Source organism: Camelus bactrianus, chromosome 32 (assembly GCF_048773025.1).
Source record: "Camelus bactrianus isolate YW-2024 breed Bactrian camel chromosome 32, ASM4877302v1, whole genome shotgun sequence".
Taxonomy (NCBI): Eukaryota; Metazoa; Chordata; class Mammalia; order Artiodactyla; family Camelidae; genus Camelus; species Camelus bactrianus.
Genome location: NC_133570.1, coordinates 23001797 through 23023877, shown reverse-complemented (window position 1 = coordinate 23023877; position 22081 = coordinate 23001797). Strand labels below are relative to the sequence as shown.

General features: G+C 54.3%; 2 protein-coding genes across 9 annotated transcripts; one reads left to right on the top strand and one right to left on the bottom strand.

Annotated features, from left to right (window-relative positions):
• Positions 1–526: 526 nt before the first annotated feature.
• On the bottom strand, positions 527–22049 carry P2RX6 (purinergic receptor P2X 6). 8 transcript variants are annotated; one of them, XR_012503616.1, is made up of 15 exons: positions 21780–22049; positions 21131–21281; positions 19822–19893; positions 19717–19734; positions 17540–17615; positions 17310–17403; positions 17142–17222; positions 16923–17064; positions 16723–16832; positions 14744–14837; positions 14601–14666; positions 14371–14448; positions 14091–14282; positions 12426–12554; positions 527–8607 (listed from the first exon to the last, which is right to left on the bottom strand). XR_012503616.1 is itself a non-coding variant. In XM_045518059.2 (13 exons), exons 1-13 carry the CDS (start codon positions 21911–21913, stop codon positions 14199–14201), a joined length of 1122 nt encoding a protein of 373 aa, XP_045374015.1. In that variant the 5' UTR covers positions 21914–22049; the 3' UTR covers positions 12614–14198. The 8 variants fall into 8 exon arrangements, 6 of the variants coding, with proteins under 6 accessions (XP_045374015.1, XP_074212275.1, XP_045374010.1 ...); XR_012503615.1 differs by lacking the exon at positions 527–8607 and having other exon boundaries at positions 11760–12554; XM_045518059.2 differs by lacking the exons at positions 527–8607; positions 12426–12554 and having other exon boundaries at positions 12614–14282; positions 21858–22049.
• On the top strand, positions 8298–11678 carry SLC7A4 (solute carrier family 7 member 4). The gene is made up of 5 exons (XM_074356171.1): positions 8298–8415; positions 8999–10029; positions 10422–11062; positions 11293–11401; positions 11488–11678. The coding sequence occupies exons 2-5, from the start codon at positions 9048–9050 to the stop codon at positions 11676–11678; spliced, it is 1923 nt and encodes a 640-aa protein (XP_074212272.1). The 5' UTR covers positions 8298–8415; positions 8999–9047.
• Positions 22050–22081: the final 32 nt, after the last annotated feature.

The window sequence follows — 22081 nt, the reverse complement described above, 5'->3', positions numbered from 1 at the left end:
GTATTGCGGTGGCAGGAAGCCGCGGGCTGGCGCCTGCTGAGTGACCACAAAGGGAGGCCGGGTAATTTATCTGTAAAATGCGGTCCCTTTGTGTTGCTGCACGGGGTGTAGGAAGTGACAGGGCTCATCACCGACAGGGCTTTGCAGACTTGGCTGGAGCAGACACGTGCAAGGGCTCCTCAGTTAGCAACCTGCGCTGACGTCATTACCCCGCCTCCTGCCAGAGCACGAGGTACCGGCCACGAGGTAGGTTCCGGGAAGGAGGCGCTGCGAAGCTGGGGAAAGTTCCGCCTTCCAGGGGGCGGGGCTTCTGCATGGGTCCGAAAATATCGCGAGTTTTCCAAGCAGCAAAGCTGGGTGGGTGGGCTGGATGGGGCAGGGCAGGCGGGGGACAGCGAGGTTGCAGCGCGGAGGGCAGTTGACCGCGGCCGGACCAGGGGCTTGGCTTTCCCGGGTGGGTGGAGCCAACCGGCAGCAAGGCGGGCTGACTCGGCCGTTTAGGGGGAGGATGGGGCAGGAGATTCCACAGGTGGTCACTGCAGGAGGCCAGAGAATTACCAACCTGCTCACACACCTTGGCGAAAGGACACAGAATTTCCAAGGTTCCTGGAGGGGTGACTGATAACCTCAATTCACCACCCTCCCAGGATGCCCCCCATTCCTGCTGCTGATACGTGGGAGAGTCGTGTTTACCCGACCCAAGAAACGAGGCTTTTCTTGGCTGTTCTAAGCACAACCCAAATACACTGGAATTTTCATGGAGAAGACAGGACCAAAGAGGAGTTAATTAAAGAAAATACAAATAAATATAAATTATGAATTACTATAAAGTAAAATTAAAAACATAGATGCAAAATCCAGATTTCCTACCCTGCCTACCACTGCTAGGTCTTGGAGGCATGGGATGGTGTTCACAGCAGCAGTTCAGATGGTCTGGGCTCGAGCAACACCCCCTACCACCGCCATGGATTCCATGGGGCTAACTCTTCAGCTCCCCACTCCTCCCTTGCTCGGGCAGATTTCAGAGAATGTGGTCAGGAAGTTAGAAGGGTCGAGCAGCTAACTAGGGTTTCCAGGGAGTGATTTTGGAAAACCAGAAGCCCTCCTCTTCCAGGGAGGCCCACCACGATGGGTGCAAGGAACTAGGGCCAGCCTTGGCCAGAGAAGGTGATGGGAAATGGGAGAGAGGGAACCTCTGGTAAGGGCTAGAGCAGGTGGGGACAGATGTGACTGCCATGGCCAGGGCTGGGGGACAAGAGAAGGAAGAGCTGGGAAACTGGTCCACGGTGACAAGTGATGGGGAATTTGGGAGAGGTAATATGGGGCAAGATGCTGGTGGACTTTGAAGGGTGGAGTCTGAGCTAAATTTGGCCCTGGGGAGAAGAGCAGATTGGGGAGAGGAGTGTCCAGCAAGGGGACAAGAGAGGACAGAAGCTGCAGGAGACAGGAAAAAGTGGAGGGAAAGATCACAATGACTTGGGAGAAATGTAAGATTTCTTTTGCCTTCCTTCCCCCCACCACAAAGCTCCCAGAAACTGGGGAAGGCCTGGACTAACTGAAATAAATAAGCTGATCTGAGCAATGTCATTTGGATGCTAACAGAAATGAAAGTTCCGGGAGGCAGAAGGATGTAGGGTCAACTGGATCACATGTGGCATGTCATCTGAGTGACTGAGAGGAGTCAGAGGAGTAATGCCTTAACTTGAGTCCAGCAATGCAAAAGGGGCCAGTCTGGGGAGAAACAGTGGTCTCTCAACTTCTTAACCTTCCTCTATTTACCAGGCTTCACCTGTCTCTGGCCACTCAACTCTTCCTGTCTCTGGGGTTCTTTCTTGCAAACACTTTGGTGCTTTATCTTTTATTTTTATAACAATTTTATTCATATAACATAATATTCACCAGCTTAAAATGTACACTTCCATGGTTTTTGGTATATCCACAGAATTGTGCGACCATCACCACTGTTTAACTTCAGAACATTTTGATCACCCCAGGAAGAATCCCTGCACCCATTAGCAGTCACCTCCCATTGCCCTCCCCTCTCCCCAATCCCCTGGAAACCATTAATCTGCTCTTTGTCTCTATAGATGTGCCTGAAATCATACAATATGTAATCTTCTGTAACTGGCTTCTTTCACCTAGCATAATATTTTCAAGATTTATCTATGTTTCTCACCACTTTATTTATTCTCGTAGATAAATAATAGTCCATTGTATGGGTATTTCATATTTAACCCATCTTCAGTTGGTGAATATTTGGATTGTTTCTGCTTTTTGGCCATTATGAGTAACGCTGCTGTGATAATTCATGTACAAGTTTTTGTCTTGATAGATGTTTTCATTTCTTAGGTATATACTTAGGAACAGAATGGCTGGATCATACAGTAACTTCCTGTTTCACATTTTAAGGAACTGCCAAATGGTTTTCCAAAGCAGCCGCACCCACCAGCAGTGTAAGGGAGTTCCAATGACTCCACATTATCTTTAACACGTGTTGTTACCTGACTTTTTGCCTATAGCTGTCCTAGAGGTGCATTGCACTGTGCTTTTGATTTGCATTTCCCTAATGACTAGTGATGTTAAGAATCCTTCCGTGTGGTTACTGGACATTTGTATATCCTCTTTGAAGAACTGTCTGTTAAGATCCTTTGTGCATTTTTGTTGTTGAGTTGTGAGAGCTCTTTATATATTCTGGATACAATCCCCTTAGCAAATACATGATTTGCAAAATTTTCCACTCTGGATTATCTTTCACTTTTTTGGTGGTATCCTTTGAAGCATAAAAGTTTTTAATTTCAATGAACTCACATTCATCTATATATTTCTTAGTTTGCTTGAACATTTTGGTAGCATATTTATGAAACTGTTACCCAAAAACTGGGTTAGCCTCTTGGTGGGTATCTAACCAAAAGACACAATGAAGTCAAAGAGCAGGAGAAGAAAGGATTTATTACTCACAGCAAATAAGGAGAACACTAGGGATATTTCCCAAAACACCAGGGATATCTCCCCGAACAGCAAAATTGGGGAAGATTTAAGCTAAGGATGTATGCATATTTATGGAGGAGCTTGGGTGGTGTATGCATATCCATGAAAGAGCTTGAGAGCAGAGGAGAATTCAACATAGAATTGGGGCATAGTTTGACAGAGTCCAGACTCTAGTTGATTGAAGTCACAGAAGTCAGCAAAGGTCCACATTAGCATTCTTTGGATTCCAGTTAGTCTGGTTATGTCGAGAAAGTTATGTCTGGTTCTCTTCCTTTGAGGACCCTATACACTATCTGCCTACAGAACCATTGCCCATGCACAGTCATAAAGAGTTACTCCTATGTTTTCTTGTAAGAGTTTGTTGAGAGTTTATTTAAACTACTCGATAATGTTGCTATATCAGCACCCACTTTGTGTGGCCAAGTGGCCTGCAGGGATCTTCAGCTGATAATTCACTCCTCCCAAGAGTGCATGCCCTAGATGACAGCCTGCAGGTCACAGGTAATGTAAGTTGTTGACATGAATCCCTCAACTGCCCTTATGATAAGCATTCTCCCTGACCTCCCAGGCCAGCCCCTTGAGTGATCCTTAGATAAGCTTACCAAAACCCCATTCTCATTGTTCTGAATTGACCAATCCAGACTCAGCCAGGGAACTCCAAAGCACTCCACCTGCAGACCCTAAAAAAGGCATGTCTCCCAGGTCCTGTCATGTTCTCTGCCCACACAATGCCTTAACCGCCTGTGGCCCCTCAAGGTGTGCTGTGTACCTCCTCTGGGATCTGTGAATAACAAACTTCTCTACTTCAATTCCTTCACGGTCTCTTGTTGAAGAGCGGCTCACCATCCAATACCCTCAGGGCTCCACTTAACAAATGTTAATTCAGCCATGTCACAACAGCGTTCTATCGGTCCAGCTCTTACATTGAGGTCTTTGATTCATTTTGAGCTAATTTTTGTCTGTGGTATGATGTAAGGGTCCAACTTCATTCATTTATTTGCATGAGGATATTCATCTGTTTCAACACGGTTTCTTGAAAAGACTATTCTTTCCCTCATTGAATTATTTTGGCACTCTTGTCAAAAATCGATTTGCTATCAGCACAATGAGAAGACAAACCACAGACAGACTAGGAGGCATATCTGCAAAAGATACATCTGATAAAGGATTATTATCCAAAATATACAAAGAACCCTTAAAAGTCAACACTAAGAAAACCAAAAACTGATTAAAAATGGGCAAAAGATTTGAACAGACACCTCGCCAAAGAGGATATACAGATGGCAAATAAGAATATCAAAAAATCCTCAACATCATATGTCATCAGGGAAATGCAGATTAGAAAAATAGTTAGCTACCACTACATACGTCTTAGAATGGCGAAAATCCAATATGCTGACACCACCAAATGCTAGTGAGGATGTGGAGCAACAGGAACTCTCATTCAGTGCTGATGGAAACACAAAATGGTACAGCCACTGTGGTAATTTTTTACAAAACTAAACATTCTCTCACCATATGATTCAGCAATCACACTCTGATATTTACGCAAATGAATTGAAAATTTATCTCCACACAAAAACCTGCACATGGATGTTTATAGCAGCTTTATTCATAATTGCCAAAACTTGGAAGCAACCAAGACATCCTTCAGTAGGACGGATAAATAAACTGTTGTACATCTAGACAAGAAAGATTACTCAGCACTAAAAAGAAATGAGCTATCAAACCATGAAGACATAAGACAATCTTAAGCACATATTAATAAGTGAAAGAAGCCAATCTGAAAAGGCTACCTAATGTATGATTCCAACTATGTGACATTCTGGAAAAGGCAATACTGTGGAGACGGTAAAAAGATCAGGGGTTGCCAGAGGTTAGTGGAGAGGGAGGGATGAACAGGTGAAGCACAGAGGGTTTGTACGGCAGTGAAACAATTCTGCATGATACTGTAATGGTGTCTATATGTCATTATACATTCATCGAAACCTATAGTGTGTACATCACCAAGAGAGAACCCTAATGTAAATGACTTTAGGTGATAATGATGTGTCAATATAGGTTCATTGACTATAGCAAATGTACTATTTGGGCAGATGTTGATAATGGAGGAGGGTGTGCTTGTGTAGGGGGTGGGGGTATATGGGAACTCCACCTTTTGTTTAATTTTCCTGTGAACTTAAAACTGCTCTAAAAAACAAAATCTATTTTTAAAAAATTAATTGGCAAAATATTGGCCATAAATTTAATTGGTCACAAATTTACATTGGGTACAAATTTTTAAAAATTAACTGGCCATGTTTTTGGACTCTCAGCTCTGTTTCACTGATCTGTAAGTTCTTATTTCAGTAATACACTGTCTTGATTGCTGTAGCTTTGTAGTCATTTAGACATCAGGATGTGTGAGTCCTCCAGCTTTGTTCTTTTCCAAAATTGTTTTGGCTGTTCTGGGTCCCTAGCATTCCACTGACAATTTCTGCAAAACAGGCAGTTGGGATTTTGATAAGGACTGAATGGAAACTGCAATTTAGGGAGTACTGCCACATTTACCATATTAAGAATTCCAGTCCATGAACATGGGATGTCTTTCCTGAATTTATTTCAATGATGTTTGGTAGTGTTCTGTGTACAAGTCTTGCATTTCTTTAGTGAAATGTATTCTAAGTATGTTTACAAATAAATTTATTCTTTTTGATTCTATGTAAGCAAAACTGTTTTCTTAATTTCACTTCTAGATAGTTCATTGCTAGTGCATAGAAATGCAATTGACTTTTGTATATTAATCTTATATTGCTGAACTTGTTTATTAGTTCTAATATTTTTTGGATTGGATTCTTTAGGATTTTCTATACATATGATCACGTTACTAGAATTCATTTTACTTCTTCCTGCCTAGATTCCTTTTATTTCATTTTCTCACTTACTTGCCATGGCTAGAACCTCCAGGAAAATGCTGAATGCAAGTGGTGAGAGTGGGCATCCTTACATTCCCGATCAGAGGGGAATGCCCATTGGTGTAGCAGCCAACAGGTTTTTTGTAGATGGTCTTTACCGAGATGAGGACAGTTCCTTCTCCTCTTCCTCCTCCTCCTCCTCCTCCTCCTCCTCCTCCTTCCCCTTCTCCTCCTCCTCCTCCTTCTTCTTTTTGACTTACTTATTTATTTGATGGAGGTACTGGGGATTGAACCCAGGACCTTGTGCATGCTAAGCGTGCACTCTACCACTTGAGCTATACCCTCCCCTCTTCTTTTGTTTTTTGATGCTTTCTCTTCCCTGCATCTTTGTGGTGCTGCTGTGTGGAACAGCCTTGCTTGGGTTGGGGGAAAGCCCAGCCTTACCCCTGGAAGCTTACAGTTCACATGTCCATCATGCTTGGCCTCAAATATCCTTTGGGTGTTGCTGCCTGTGATGAGAGCACTTCTCTGGGTAGATAAACAGTCAGTGCCCTGAAACCCTGCATACCAGCTCTCACGGGGTCATTGGTGAGGCCTGAGAAGGACATTCTGTTACAAAACTGCCCAAGACTCTTACTTTGAAATGCATTTTTCTGGATTTCTGTGTAGGCATTTCAGAACAAGGAACATCTGCTTAGTTACGTTTAGGCCACACAAGAGCAGGGGAAGGTGTCTTCCCTGCAGGAAGTGAGAGCCCATCTGAGCATCTCCTCAAGACAACAGGTACAACTCAAATCCGGCTTCAAAACCTGACATAAGAATAGAACTTTAAAAGTTAACCATGTCTTCAGTTATTGTGTGCCAGGGTAAAGCAAGAATCACAGTAGAAGATTAGAGATAAAAGTTAGGGAGTTCTAGGTCCCAAATAATTACCAACTATTAAAATTCCAGCAGGGAGGGAATAGCTCAGCGTAGAGCGCATGCTTAGCACACACGAGGTCCTGGGTTCAATCCCCAGTCCCTCCATTTAAATAAATAGTTAAATTTTTAAAAATATTTTAAGAAATTCCAAAGCTTTGCTTCTCTACTTGGTACCCTGTCACATGTTTCTCATCTATACAGGGGCTGATTAATACGCTCTTATAACTCTTCCCGGATACCCAGGACCTGCTGAAAATCCTCTCAGTATAACATGATTTAAGATAAAACTGTCACCATGTCTATACAAGAAAAACACTTTTTAATGCTGGATTTTTGCTTCCTCTCAGGACTATCATGGTTTTCTAGTTTATGTTCTTTGCCTAAAGGGAATAGAAGAAATCACCCAGGAAAACTCTGGGAAATGTCTGGATCAAAAAAGCTCAATGAGTCTGGTTCCCTGCCTAGTCCAATGTTATTTTGAGAATAAAAGTGGGGTGGAAAAAAAGAGACAGTATCAGCCAAATAACAGAAGGGAGCGAGGGGGCTGGATAAGGCAGTGTTCCCAGCGGCACCTTCTTGCCAGGGGGTGGTCCACCAGCCTGCCGTGAACCTACTGAACCAGACAGGCTGGAGGTGCCCTTAAAATCCTATTCCACAAACCACATATAAACCTGCAAACAGGTGGGAAGTTCTGGGGGAAGAGGATACCTGTTTTGATTTTGCTTTGCTTGGATGGATGGTCATCATCTTGCCGTGACAAGGGCACACCCCATCATACACACCTTTTCACTTTCAAAGCAGTGGAAAGAGCTGGGCAAAGAGCCCCGGTCCCAGGAAGAAACCAGCCTGGTCACGTGATGGGCCACAGGGCTGGCCTGTGGTGCGGGGACTGGCATGAAGTGGTGCTCAGTACACTGTGCCTCTCACTGACAGCCACGAACTGGGGGGCTGCTGTGAGGTCCCCCACGGTCTGAGGGGCCCTAGGGGTGCCCAGAGCTGGTGGGCTGTGGGTTGGTCCCAGGATACTGCTTCCTCTTTTTAGGAAACTGTGCATAGCTAGAGGCTAGGAACAGCCAGCCTGAGTTCTGCCAATTCATAGGACATTCCTGAGAGTCGTGCACTCCCCCGCCAACCTATGAGGTGTCTTACTGTGCGGGGGATGTCAGGATTGCCCTGGGCCACTCAGGCAGACCTGTACTCTCCGCTTACCAGGGCCTGCCTGACTCCAGCGCCCCCACACCCTCAGTGCTGGGGATTCCTGGATGGTGTCCCGCTTGGTGAGGGATAAACGAGGGTGTCTGCAGCAATGGAATGCGGATGGGATCCAAACCAATCCCCGCAAACCTGCACCTCAACCTCCACCAGCTTCGGAGGCCACCCTAGTGGCCTGGGCTTCCTCATCTGTGAACTGGGCACAGGGATAGGGCGTCCCCAGAACCTGGCGAGTTAGGAGTGAGTAGGCTACCTGGATGTTCGTGACAGCGAGGTGGGGCCCTGCGCTGGGTCTGGCGCCCGGGGGGTAGGGCGGGCTCTGCGTGCAGACGACACCGGCAGGCGGCAGGCGGGGCGGGCTCAGCGCACAGAGCGGCAGCAGCAGCAGCGGAGACAGCAGGTGGGTCGCAGGGTCCTGTGCAGACGACTCGGGAGGAGGCAAAAGCTCAGGTGCCTGGGGACGGGGCGCGGTGAAACTGGCTCCGGGGGTAGCAGGGGCGTACGGCGGGGCCCGGGCACAGCTCTGAGCCTGAGGTTTCTGAGCCAGACCCAGGGTGCCCCCGCTTGCGGCCAGTGCTCGGTTACTCCAGCCCTGCGGGGTGGGGGAGGGGAAGGTGACCATGATGTCTGAGGCCAGGTGGCCGCCTGGGCTACGCCCAGGACCGCAGCTCCACTCCTGTTCCGGGTCCTGGAGGCCTGGCCCAGCTCCCAGGAAGCCTCCGGTTTCCACCTGGCTCTGGGTTCCCAGCCGCGCTCCCTGGGGCTGCCCCCTCCTCACCCTCAGGGCTACCCCCTCAAACACACCCAAATTCGCTCCACCAGGCTCCCTGCCCTGCCCTGCAAGCATCTCTGGGACCTCCTGCCCAGCCCTGTCCCAGCCCAGCCCTCCAGCATGCCAGCGTTCAAGGGCGCTCAGGTCCCCTGGGTGGGGTCCAAGGAAGGACTGAAGCTGGTCAGTGACCCAGCCTGTCACTCTCCTCCAGCCCTGGTAGGTGCTGGCACCTGGCTCCGTGCTTCTCCCAACTGCCCACCATGGCCTTGGGGCTGCCCAGCGCTGCTGGCCTGGCCCGCCTCTGCCAGAGGGTGAATCGGCTGAAGCGGCTGGAGGACACCACCATGGAGACATCACTGCGGCGCTGCCTGTCCACACTGGACCTGACCCTGCTGGGAGTGGGGGCCACAGTGGGCTCGGGCCTCTATGTGCTCACAGGCACTGTGGCCAAAGAGATAACCGGCCCGGCGGTAGTCGTGGCCTTCGGAGTGGCCGCTGTGGCCTCCCTGCTGGCGGCCCTGTGCTACGCGGAGTTCGGGGCCCGCGTGCACCGCACAGGCTCTGCCTACCTGTTCACCTATGTGTCCATGGGTGAGCTGTGGGCCTTCCTCATCGGCTGGAACTTGGTGCTTGAGTATGTGATTGGTGGTGCCGCCGTGGCCCGTGCCTGGAGCGGCTACCTGGATGCCATGTTCGACCACCAAATCCGCAACTTCACTGAGGCTCACATAGGCGTCTGGCAGGTGCCCTTCCTGGCCAGATACCCAGACATCCTGGCTGCCAGCATCCTGCTCCTGGCCTCCGTCTTCGTCTCCTGTGGAGCCCAAGTCTCCTCCTGGCTCAACCACACCTTCTCTGGCATCAGCATGCTCGTCATCCTCTTTGTCATCATCCTGGGCTTCATCCTGGCCCGCCCACACAACTGGGGAGAGCAGGAGGGCGGCTTTGCGCCCTTCGGCTTCTCTGGCATCATGGCCGGCACTGCTACCTGCTTCTATGCCTTCGTGGGCTTTGACGTCATCTCTGCCTCCAGCGAGGAGGCCCGGAACCCGAAGCGTGCCGTGCCCCTGGCCATCGCCATCTCGCTTGGCCTGGCAGCCAGCGCCTACATCCTGGTGTCCACTGTGCTCACCCTCATGATGCCCTGGCACAGCCTGGACCCCGACTCTGCGCTAGCCGACGCCTTCTACCAGCGGGGCTACCGGTGGGCCGGCTTCGTTGTGGCGACTGGCTCCATCTGCGGTAAGTGGAGCCCTGCCCTGGCCCCCAGGGAGCACACCTCCATCTGGGCCTTAGTTTTACGAGTTGTATAATGGGTTCAGGAAGGTGCTAATTATGAGACTGTCCCCCCAGGCTTGTTGGGAGGGACCTGGCTGCCCCACCCTCATCGTCCGTTCTGCGCATGTGCGTCCAGGTCTCTCTTGGACAGCATGACTCAGCCCTCACCAGATTCCCAGTGGCCTGCGACCTAAACTGAGGGGTCCCATTCCTGGGTTGGGGGAGTGACAATCCCGACTCCACAGTCACTCAGGCTCACTCTGAGAACCCAGACAAACTCGTGCCCCTGCTCCCAAGGTGGGAGTGGCCCCGGGGGTCTGTCTGCCATGCTGACCAGCCCCCACCCTCTGCCGCAGCCATGAACACAGTCCTGCTCAGTAACCTTTTTTCCCTGCCGCGCATCATCTACGCCATGGCCGTCGACGGGCTCTTCTTCCAGGCGTTTGCCTATGTCCACCCCAGGACACAGGTGCCCTTGGTGGGCATCCTGGTGTTTGGGGTTCTCACGGCTTCTGTGGCGCTGCTGCTGGACCTTGAGGCGTTGGTCCAGTTCCTGTCCATCGGCACACTGCTGGCCTACACCTTCGTGGCCATCAGTGTTATTGTGCTACGATTCCAGAAGGTCTCTCTGTCCAGTTCCCCAAGCCCAGCCAGCCCTCGTCCCGCGCCCAAGGAGTACAACTCCTTCTCAGACCGTATAGAGCTGGTGGGCATTGAGCAGGCCCTGGCCCCTGAGCCTGGGCAGCTCCGGCCAGTCCTGAGGCCCTACCTGGGCTTCCTGGATAGGTGTGGCCCTGGAGCTGCTGTGACTTGGGCCATCTGCATCCTGGTGGCCTCAGCCATCACCCTGGGTGGCTTGCTGATCTTCGGGGACTCAGCCCTGCACCTCCCTCGCTGGGGCTACATCCTGCTACTCCTGCTCTGCAGTGTCATGTTTCTGCTCAGTGTCCTTGTCCTGGGGGCCTACCAGCAGCAGTGCCAGCAGGACACTTTCCAGGTACTCCCCACCCCCACCCCCCACTTGCTGTCAGCCCACCAGATCCTCCCACCCCCCGCCCACCTGGTCCTCTGCCACAGCGGAACGAGCCATGGCTCCCGTCTCTGGGAGGCAGCAGGCACAGCCCCCTCCACCTGCAGTCGGGCCCTGGTCTCCAGGATCTCCAGAGGCGGAGAAAGTCTCTGAGGTCTCGGGAGAAGCCCCAGCCCAGCCCTGCCCTTGTGCCTCAGATCCCCCTGGTGCCGCTGACTCCAGCGCTGAGCGTCCTCCTCAACATCTGCCTCATGCTGAAGCTGAGCTACCTGACCTGGGTGCGCTTCTCCATCTGGCTGCTCATCGGTGAGTGGGGCCTGGGCTGGGCTCTGGGCAGCCCGGAGGAGGGCGAGCCCCGGGACCTGCCGCTCATGCTCCCCCGCCCATTGCAGGGCTCACCGTGTATTTCTGTTATGGCATCTGGCACAGCAAGGAGAACCGGCGGGAGCCTCCAGGGCTGACCGCCACACGCTACGTGGTTTTCCCCAGCGGCAGCCTGGAGGGGACAGTGCAAGCCATGCAGCTCCCCAGCGAGGCGCCAGCCCAGGAGCCCGGCCACGCCGAGCAGCCCTCCAGTCCATGAGGAAGGCTGAGGACCTGCCCACCCTTGCCCACCTCCTTGGGAGGCCTGCCTTCTCTCCAGGGTGGCTCCAGTTTGTGGGCCTGGCCACGCAAGGGGGTCCTTGGGACCTCTGGACTGAAGGGACTGAGCTTCACATCTTTGGAAATGGGAGTGGCCAGCGCTGGTGCGGTGGACTCTTTGCCCAGTGCCTTCCAGTTTATGACCAACTCCAGCTACCTGGGCAAGTGGGGTGGGCCGGTGGGGTAGAGTCCCCAGCCTCAGGGATCTACAGTAATAACTGCCCGTGGCCTGCCAGCATCCATTGTTCCTTGTGGCGCCGAGCCCTCACCTGCCTCCAGGAACCACTTGTCCCCAGTGCACAGCAAAGACACAGAGCTCTGCAAGGCATTGGAGGGGGTGTGCAGCCCTGGGACAGCCCTGAGTCGGGGACATTCAGGCCAGTGCCCTCTGCCCAGCTCAGAGGAAGCTACACTTCCCAGCAGTAGGCACCAGGCACAGAGGGGTCCAAGACTGGGGCAGAGTCAGACTCCCCTCCCCAGGCTCCTCACCACAGGACGGGTGGACCCAGAAAGTCAAGCCTGGGCCCCCAGGATGCTGCCTAGAAAGGGCAGAGGAATTTTGGGGTCCCCTTGGTTTCCCCGGGGCTTCCAGAAAGCGTGTTACGTGCCCGAGTCCTGCCCAGGGAGGCAGAGAGACACTCACACGGGCATGCAGCCACCTGGCCCACACCCTGGGGTGCACACCCACTTGTAGACTGAGGCAACAGCTGTTTCCAAACTCAGACTTGTGGCAGCTCTCCAGCGGTCATGGCTGGTGCTCCCAGCTCTCCATCTTTGCCCCATCCCCAAGGGCTTTGGGTAAAGGCTCCAGTGGTACCTGCGTGGGGATGGGTACGTAAGAGCCTGGGCCTGCTCCAAATTCCTTCCAGCCCACCTGGTCCGAGGGGGTCCCCAGGCTCACCCTGGCCCGCCCCGCTGGTCCCCCCGGTGATGCTTTCACCACCACAGACACCTCCAGCTCACGTTCCTGCCCGGAAGGACCACGCGGGAAGCTGCTGGCTTTGGCAGACTTTACTCCTTCACTGTATAGCCATCACATCAGCTTTCTCTGGGCCCCTGTCCATGTGACCCCACCCCAGGGACGCAGGGATCCAGAGGCGGCAGAGACCCCAAGGCTTTGCTGAGGCTCCAGGTGCCAGATGGTTCCAGATGCTAGCCCAGCCTGAGCCCCAGCCTGGCCCTCCCCATTCGGCCCACGTCACTGCACCAGCAAGCAGCCAGCACGCCTGCTCACCAGGGCCCATGAGAAAGCAGCCCCTCACCTCCCAGGGGCCTCCCCCAAATCCCTGCCGCTGACTTGGGGCCAAGACCCCTACAGCCTGTCCCTCCCTCGACTGCGGGCACCCCCTGCGGCGTGGGGAGCTCCCAGCAGGCAGGAGTCAGACCCCCATGAGGATTCCAGAGCCAGAACCAGGCCAGCCTCTGGGGGCCTCTGTGATTTGTTTGGGACTTTCCCTTCAGCCCAGATGGCTGGACTCCACCTGAAGTGAAGGACAGGGTCTCCTTCAAGCTGTTGCCTCAGGCTGGTTCTTAGGTGTGACCTCGGGCAGCAGTGAATTCCAGACACACTCCTCCCCACCCCAACAGGTTCCAGGAGGCTGGGCTGGGTGTCACCCAGGGGGCCCAGAGAAGGTCCTAGAGCCTCCAGTACTGCCGACTTAGCTCCTCCATCCTCTCCTCCCAATCCCAGCCCTCCACAGGCCAAGGGCTGTCCCCAGAAGGGGCTGGTGCACAGAAAATGAGTGGGTGCCTGTGCCCTTGCCTGGGGGCCCGAGGGGGTTGGGTTATCTGGCCTCACTTGCATTCCATGGATGAGGCCCCACACTGGGTGGGGCCCTGCCCCAGGCAGCCCAGCACCAGCACAGTGGAGGCAACCCTCTTATCAGGCCTCTGTCTACTCTGCCTTGGACTCGGGCAGCACAGACCCTGGAGCAGCGCAGCTAAGAGTGTGGGGGCTCTACCTGCGATGGGGGCGCTGCCAGGGGAGAGGGCTGGGGTCTGCACAGACAGTGGGAGGGTCTGTTCTGACCACTGGTGAGTGGGCTGAGGCTGGGAGCACTGGTGACAGAACCTGGGAGAGAGTTCTCCAGACACAGACACAGCAGGAGCCCCTCAGGACTAATGCCCTGTGACATGCTCTGCTGCAGGTCCCTGTGCAAAACTGGCTTCTGTATCTCCCCAGGCAGCACCCTACCAAGGCCTGAGTCAGGGGAGGGATGGTCCGCCTGGGAGTTGAAGGATGGAATTCTCCACCCCCTCGCCCCCCGTGCTGGGGCTCCATCCACGGGGTTCCCCAGGCAAGGCCCCCACCTTTCCCAGCCCAGACCCCCAACAGCAGGGAACAGCTACTAGCCTCAGGAAGGGCTGGCGAGTGGGGGCCAGTGAGTGGAGACAGGGCCAGGGTCCCGGTGTCCAGCTCCCAGTAGCAGCCGTGGCCATCGGGACAGATGCTGGGTCCTCCCTAAGGCCCCTGGGCAGCCGGGCACGGGGGTGTGGATGCCTGCTCTGTCTGCTCGGGGCTGGTGGTCACCTTTGGAGCCTTTGCCTGCAGGTGAGAACAGCAGATCAGAGCTCTAGCCTGTACCCTCCAGAAGTGTAGCGAAGCCCAGGGGCCAGGTCGGCCCACAGCTCACCTCCTCATACTTGGTCTTCCAGTAGAAAGGAGCTTCTCCATCCACGTACAGCAGCAGTAGGTCACAGAGGAAGGTGATCTGGGAAAGGAGAGGCAGGACTGACCTGTGTCCTGGCCCCCAACCTGCCCACCCCTCCTGCCACATCCCCAGCCCTCACCCCAAGGGCTGACCTCAGGCACCAGGGGCCCATGCTCACCAAACCAGAGGGAGCCCACGTTAGGCAGACTCACCACACCCAGCCAAGCTGCTCCTGTACCCAGAGTGATGGTCGTAGGAATGAGCGCGAACTTCCCTGCCTGAGAGATCTGGGTGAGCCTCAGCCAGGACCATCACCACCACCTCCCCTCCACCCCTGTCCACCCCTGCCACCTACCCGCCCCGTGACGAGGATGTCGAAACGGATCCCGTAGAGTTTGAGCAGACTCCGGGCCTCCACGCCCGAGGCCTCCCACCAGTGAGTGGCTGTCCTGGGTATAGGAGAGAGCCTGGTGGCCTGCTCTGCCTGCTCCGGGGCCAGGCTGGCCCTCCCAAGCCTCCATCTGACTCATCCACTGACTCCATGAACCCCTCAGCCCCATCCCTGGGTCTCAGCCCTGTGTTGTCACTGCAGATACAGCAAAGGAGCAAGCTGGGACCCGCCTCTCAGGAGCTCCCTGCCTGTGGAGGGGACAGGGGCAGAAAGGTCCCTAAACAGACACTGGCCGTGGGGGTGGGGGAGGTGGGGGGCAGACCCAGGGCTATGAGGGTCTGGGGAGGGATCTCACTCCTCCCCCGTGGACCTGGGAAGGTTTGCTGCAAGGGAGACTCTCAGGATGGTTTTCCAGCAGTCAGGGAGGTGTTCTTGACAGAGAAAGTAGGGCCGGTAAGGACACAGGGGTATGGGGAACAGACCCTGGGTGGGGGGCCAGTCCCTAATCATCACAAAGGGCAGGAGATCAGGGAAGCCAGGCCAGGCCAGGTCCAGGGAGAAAAGTCAAAGGCATCATCTCCAGACCTGGCGGCTGTGTGAGCACAGGTGCGTGTGTGTGTGTGTGCGTGCCTGTGTGTGCACGCCTGTGTGTGCACGCACGTGACAAGGTGACATGAGGTGGTAGAAGGACAGGATTCCAGGGGTGGGGGGGTCTGTTTAGGAGACTCAAAGACATGACAAGAAACACCATGCAAGATCCCTGAGCGGCAACCTACATGTCCAGTGACAGATGACGATAAAGAAGATGTGGTGCGTGTATACAATGGAATACTACTCAGCCGTAAAAAAATGAAATAATGCCATTTGCAGCAACATGGATGAACCTGGAGATGATCCTAAGTGAAGTAAGTCAGGTAGAGAAAGACAAATATCATATGATTTCACTTATATGGGGAATCTAAAATATGACAAATAACTTACAAAACAGATACTCACAGACAGAGAAAACAAACTGTGGGAGTCTGGGGTTAGCAGACATGAATTACTGTATACAAAACAGACAAACAATGAAGTCCTACTGGGTCGCACAGGGAACTACATTCAACATCCTATAATAAACTATACTGGAAAGAATATGAAAAAGAATGTGTATAATAACATATTTATATGTATAACTGAATCACTATGCTGTACGCCAGAAATGACACAATGTTGTAAACCAACTACACTTAGAAAAAAAGATCCTTGAGTGAATCCTGGATTGGAAAATAAAAAGACTTAGGACTATTACTGGCACAGCTGGGGAGGGAAATTTAAACATTAGATTCATCTTTCCAATGTTACATTTCCTGAGTGTGACAATAGGACAGCGGTCCCTTGGGAAAGGTCCCCACTCTCAGGATAGCCCTGAGAGGGGCGAGTGTCCACCGGATGTCTGCCATTTACTTTCAAATGGTTCAGTTTGAAATCTATCTAAATGTACCTGCTCGCTCTAGAGGGAGAGAGAGAGCAAATGCAGCAATGTGGTAAAAACAAAAACAAAAGCAAACCCTACTCAACCCAGGTGCCACTGTACGGGTGTTCACAATACTGAACTCTGACATTGTCTATAGATTTTTAAAAATTTTTTGATAAAGCTTTAAGTGAAAATTAAAAAAAGAAAGCCTCCTGTGTGGTGGAAGGGGGAGGGAGGAGGGGCTGGGGGGTGGTTCTAGGAGCAGCCAGGGGTGCGGGGTGTGTGTGTGTGGGGAGGGCTCAGGTGGGAGGCTGGGCGGAGCCTGTGCTGGGGGACCTGGAGCTGAGAAAACCCCGTCCTGCCCCTGGGCCCTCCACCCACACACAGGAGGCGTCTGGAGTTCTGGGAGGGTGGTCTGTCCTGACCGCCACAGAAGGACAGGTGGAGGAGGACCAGCTGAGGCGCAGGTGGGCAGTGGGGGCCGCACCTGAAGTTGTAGCTCCTCTCCTGCAGCTGGAAGGAGTAGTGGGGCCGGCAGTCAGAGCCCCCAGCGTCCAGGTCACAATCCCAGCGGACTTGGATGCCCACGGCACCACCCTGTACACAGCACAGCATTGCTCCACCGGCTCGTGGGCCCAGAACACTGTCCCAGCCCTCCTGGAACCCTGTCCCGACCCATGGACCCACCAGCAGTGCCAGGTCCTCAAAGACCCCTCCAGCCGCGGCCACAAGGTCCCCGATGCGGAACACCGGGCAGGAGGGGCTGGAGCTTGGGTCGTAGCGGCAGCGCTTGAAATAGGTGGGGTCCTGGGTCTCCAAGGCATTGGACCTGAGACAGGTGGGCAGGGGTCAGGCCAGGCAGGGGACAAAGAGGGTCTTTGGCCAGTCCGGACACCCCCACCTTACTTGGAGAAGTTAAATTTGTGGAAGGTGATGGTGTTTTTGATGAACAGCGTGAAGTTCTCGGCCTGGACCAGTAGGGGCTTCCTGCAGGGAAGGAGGGGGGGGCAGGCTCTGAGGTCCTGGGGCCCCGTCCTGGGGGTGGGGGTGGCGGGTTGGAGGGGAGAGACTTACGTGGGCACAGTGCCGCTCTCTACCGGGCACCAGCCCCGGATCTCACAGGTCCTGTGGGTCCCGTTGAACACCACACACTGGCCCGTCTTTATGCCTTGAAAACACAGGCAAACTCCAGGCCCCCAAACCTCCCCGGGCCTGGGGAGGGGGTGGAGGGGACTGTTGACAAAAAGGAGAGGCACAGAGGCACCAGAAGGCCCGCATGGAGAGTCACCCAGGGCCCCAGTTACCGTGGCTGTGCGTCCCTGCCTCCCCTTCAGGACAGTCCTCGTCGGCCCAGCAGCTGGCCAGCGGGATGGAGGGGTGCTGGGATGAAAAAGCAGAGTTGCCAAGGGCCCTGTGGTCCACAGGCACTCGACCCTCCTCGCCTTTGCCCCCCAGGGATCACTGAGTTTGAGGCACATGAGAAAGCTGAAGGGTGCAAATAAAATAGGGCAGGGGAGCAGCCCTGGCTGGACGGGTGAGCAGGTGCTATATTCCAAGGCCGAGCATCGTCCCCTCCCTGCCTGTTCTTTCGTAAAACAGGGACCTTGGTGCCTGCACACAGCCACGGAGTTCTGGGATCAGCCAGAAGGGGAAGGTGCTAAGCTTCCCAAGGGTCCCATGCCCCAGGAGGTAGGTACAGGCTCACAGACGCAGTTCCATAGTCCTGTCCCGGGCTGACATGGATGCCGCTGCCCTGGCTCAGGGGCAGCAGGGAGACCACAGCGTCCGGCACTAAGAAGGGCTCAGTGACTCTGAGCCAAAAGTGGTGAGTGGGCAGAGGACACTGTGGGGTCACCTGCTCTCCCTTGCTGTCCCTACCCGTGTCCTGAGTCTGCCCCTCCTCTCTGCCCTGGCTGGGCCACCATCTCCTTCAACCAGATCCCACAGTGACCACCATGGGGCCCCACCTCTGCCTCATCCACCTCCATCCAGCAGCCTGAATGGTCCCTCCTGAGGCGCAAATGATGACCCTGGAGGTGCCTCATCCCATAAGCTCGGAGCCTCTGCCCAGGCAGCCGCCTCTGCCCGGATGTCCTCAAGATCCCAACTGAGCCTGGAGTCCAGCAGGAAACCCTTCAGATGCCCATCCCTGGGGCTCCCAGCTGTGGCCTCTGCCCCCAACACAGAACCTGCCACCGTGGCCGGGCCAACTGTGCAGGAGCTTGTCGACGTGGAGGGTGGTTTTGCAGCCCTGGAGGAGGCTTGGCGAGTGTTCTCTGAAGTCTGTGATGCTACACGGAGCACAGTGCACGTGCCGAGAGGGTGGAGACGACCAGGACTCCAGAGGAGCTGGTCTTGGGAAGAAGGGTTTTCAGATCTGATGAATTACTTCCCCGCCCTGAAGTTCTGAGGGGAGAGCCAGAAGCTGGGACACCAGGAAAAGAGGAACCACACAGATTCCAGAAAAGTACAGAACCATGGCCCCAGCAAAACTGCAGGACAGTCCAGAAACTGAACAATAAGTAAATGTCTTCTGAGCATTTAGAAAGGGAAGGACATTGTGTGTGTTTGTGGAGTGCACGTGCCTCAGATCCTTTGAGGACGGGGAGACGAGGGACATAAAACCCCCAGTAACTGGTGGGACCAGCGACCAGGAATCAGGGGTAGGTGACCACACTGTTACTCTCCAGCCCAGCAAATGATTATGTTTTAGCCTTGATGAAAGAAAGATGCCACCAGAGAGGAAGGCTTCCAAAGCTATGTCCTGGGTCCCAAATGTTCAAACAAAATTCACAGCCGGGGAACTATACACTTAATGGTTAAGATGGGAAATTTTATGTTACTTGTTTTTTTATCACAATAAAAATGTGCTGAATCCGTGCTGAATCCCTGGGACTTTCCTAGACAAGGGGGAAAGGTGAGATTTCAGGGAGAGGATCTGCATTTCTGGATGAGAAATGGACAAGGATATAGTGGGGGATGCTGGCTTGACCACAGCTGTCATGAAAAATACCCAGACATCGTAAGTGACCCTGAACTCAGCACAAACACGAATGTGCTCTTTGCCCACAAAAACGGAAGTTGCCTTGGGACACCTGAATGGAGGCCATGTGTAGAGAAGGGAGGTGATCTTCCAGCCTGCCTCCTGCTACTAGAACTGACCTGAGCATTGTGCCCAGTTCTGGGTGATACTCTGACAATCTGCAGAGACCCCAGAGGGGTCCTAGATGGGGAGGGACCTAGACACCTCGTTGGGGACAGTGGTGGAAGACTCTGGAAGAAGGCTGCTCAGAGATCCGGAGTCCTGTCACTCACAGGCTGGGCAGCTTTGGGCATGTGAGTCTCCCTTGCTGAGCCTCTGTTTTCTCATCTTAAATGGGGTCATTTAAGTAGATCCTATTGGGCAGGGTACTTGGGATGACTATGTGAGATGATTCGCGGAAAGGTTTTCTCCCAGAGCCTGGGATAAAGTCGCACTTACTGACGAGCCCTCAGTCACCTGGGAAGGAGAAGAGGGGATATGGCTAGTGACCCAGGGCTGGCGGAGGAACTAGGGACCCACTGGGAAGCCCTCAGGCAGCCTTACCTCTGGGCATCTGCCCTGAACCTGTTCCGGCGTCACAAGGAAATTAGTCACCAAGAAGAACACGTTCTCTCCCTGGAAGGCAAGTGTCAGGGTTGGTCCCTGCTCCCCTCCCCAACTGGGAGAGGCCTGAAGCTGGAAGCCTGGCTTGTGAGGGAAGGGTCCCATCGAGTCATCAACCCTGTGCCCCAGGAGGATGGGAGGCACAAACAGGAGCCTGGCTGGGCTTCTGGCCATTTCTGAGCCCATGTCTGCCTCTTTGAGAAAAGCTTATTTCTCACGTTCACTCTTACTTGTTCCACCACTGAAGTTCAGAGCCGAGTTGGACTGGGCACCCACCCAGGCTAGTAGGGAGGTGGACCCCTCACTGTACCCATGGCCAGGGGAGCCAGAGGTGAGCACGGTCTGGGCAAAGGATGGCGGGCGTCTGTGTGGTGTGCATGAGAGCTCAGTGAGCTTGAGGGAAGCACATCCAGGAAGAGGAGGCGAGGGCTGGGCCAAGGGCAGTGGGGGTGGCAGTGGCCAGGATCTCAAGGGGCTAGGTGGTCCCCATCGTGGAGAGGGAGCCTTCCAAGTGTCAAAGGCAGGGGCTGGCAGGCTCAGCCTGGCTGCCCTGTGGAGGGCACCTGGGGACTCTCCAGAAGACCACAGCCCCATCCAGGTACAGTGAGGGCAGAAGAGCAAACTGTCAGGAAATGGAATGATCAGGAGGGAGGGACAGGAGGGCGTCAGGCTGGGTCCGGCTTCAGCGCTGGTGGACATCATCGGATAACAAGAGGCCACGTGGAGAGAGGAACATGATTTCTCTCTGGACGTGGTAGGGTGCACTCAGGAGGTGGCTGTGCTCAGAGCAAGTGGTCACCAGGGTTACAATTTGGGCATCAGCATGACAGAGGAGGAAACTGAGGCTGGGGACAGTGTGGGTGGAGGGAGAAGGGGTTGGAAATACAGCGTGGGAGGGCCAGAGAAGGAGCATCTGACAGTGGTGTTCCAGCTCCAAAAGCTCTAGGTGCCAGCCCCCACACCCCTCCCACCCCATACTCAAGCTCAAGCCTTGAGATGATTCTCTCATGTTCAGAGCAGACTTGGTAAATACATCCCTCTAGCCCGGCTTCCCGACCCATCCTCTCATCCACCTGGAAACCTCTTACATGCCCGAAAGCCTGGTCCAGACCCCACTCCTCTGTAAGGCCCTTCCCGAGCCTGGCCCTGTGACAGCACCACGCCTCCCCCAGCCTCACACACCTCTCTCCCACACTGCAAGGGTGCTATTAGAGGTGTCAGCACATAGCAGCCTCACCGAGGCACTTACCTGTGGTGGCTTCACGAAATCAGCCACGTCCCACAGCCGATTCCCCAGGTCCCTGATCTGGGTCACGGAAACCCCTTTGAGCTTGGTGATGACAGAAGTCTGGGGGTCCAGGTCCTGCTCCTGGTAGCCTTTTTTGGTGAGGAGGGCCCACCTGGGAAGGAGGTGATGGGCAGTGCTGTGTGTCCCCGGCACACAGCAGATCTGGTCCCCACATGCTCAGACTCTCTCCCCACACCCTATAGGCTCCCAGCCTGGTGATCAGGGGCTCTACCTCATCTCCATGCATCGGAGAGCCAGTGGGGAGGGAGACCTCATGGGGGTCTCCCGTCAGGCGCCCATAGACTTGGAGATGTCCACCACCACCTCCTTCACCAGCCAATCTCCTCCTCCTTCCCTGTCTAGATCCTGCTCCCTCCTTAAAGCTAGAACTGGTGGTCTCTACCCGGGCCTTGGTGCTCCAGCTCTCATGAGAGTCAGGGACTACCTCCTGCCCGATCTGGGGCTTCCTGCTCTGTGCCAAGCCCACCAAGGGGCTGGGAACAAGTCTCCACTACCACCAGCCCAGCCCCTGAAGAATCAAACCCTCACCCCAGCCCAGCAGGACCAGCCATGCTCCCTCCGGCCAGCATGCTGGGAGCCGTTCTCTTACCCCACCACGTAGACCACGACCCCCAGCTGCAGCAGCCTCTGCAGGGCGCCCACCCGCCAGTTCCGGGTCATCACATACTTCTCCGTTTTATAATCCAGAAGCCCCCAGCCCACTGCGGTCCCAGCGAAGCCCATGCTCCCAGCTCCTGCTGGCGCCTGGGGTGCATGAGTCAGCACAGCAGCTGCAGCCACAGCTGAACAGGAGGTAAAGCAGGCGCCAAGCCAGGTCAAGCCAGCCACTATTAAAGGGACACTTCCACCTAGGGCAGGCCTCCACTTCCCAGCCCTGGGATCAGGCCCAAC

Bases quoted from the DNA above. Each gene is read 5' to 3' on its own strand.
- SLC7A4 (XM_074356171.1), top strand. From the start codon at position 9,048: ATGGCCTTGGGGCTGCCCAGCGCTGCTGGCCTGGCCCGCCTCTGCCAG. The intron at 10,030-10,421 runs GTAAGTGGAGCC...CCTCTGCCGCAG, and splicing joins GGCGACTGGCTCCATCTGCG to CCATGAACACAGTCCTGCTC. The intron at 11,063-11,292 runs GTACTCCCCACC...CTTGTGCCTCAG, and splicing joins GCCAGCAGGACACTTTCCAG to ATCCCCCTGGTGCCGCTGAC.
- P2RX6 (XM_074356174.1), bottom strand. From the start codon at position 21,913: ATGGGCTTCGCTGGGACCGCAGTGGGCTGGGGGCTTCTGGATTATAAA. The intron at 17,404-17,539 runs GTAACTGGGGCC...TGTGTTTTCAAG, and splicing joins GGCAGGGACGCACAGCCACG to GCATAAAGACGGGCCAGTGT. The intron at 14,667-14,743 runs GTAGGTGGCAGG...CAGATCTCTCAG, and splicing joins ACATCCTCGTCACGGGGCGG to GCAGGGAAGTTCGCGCTCAT.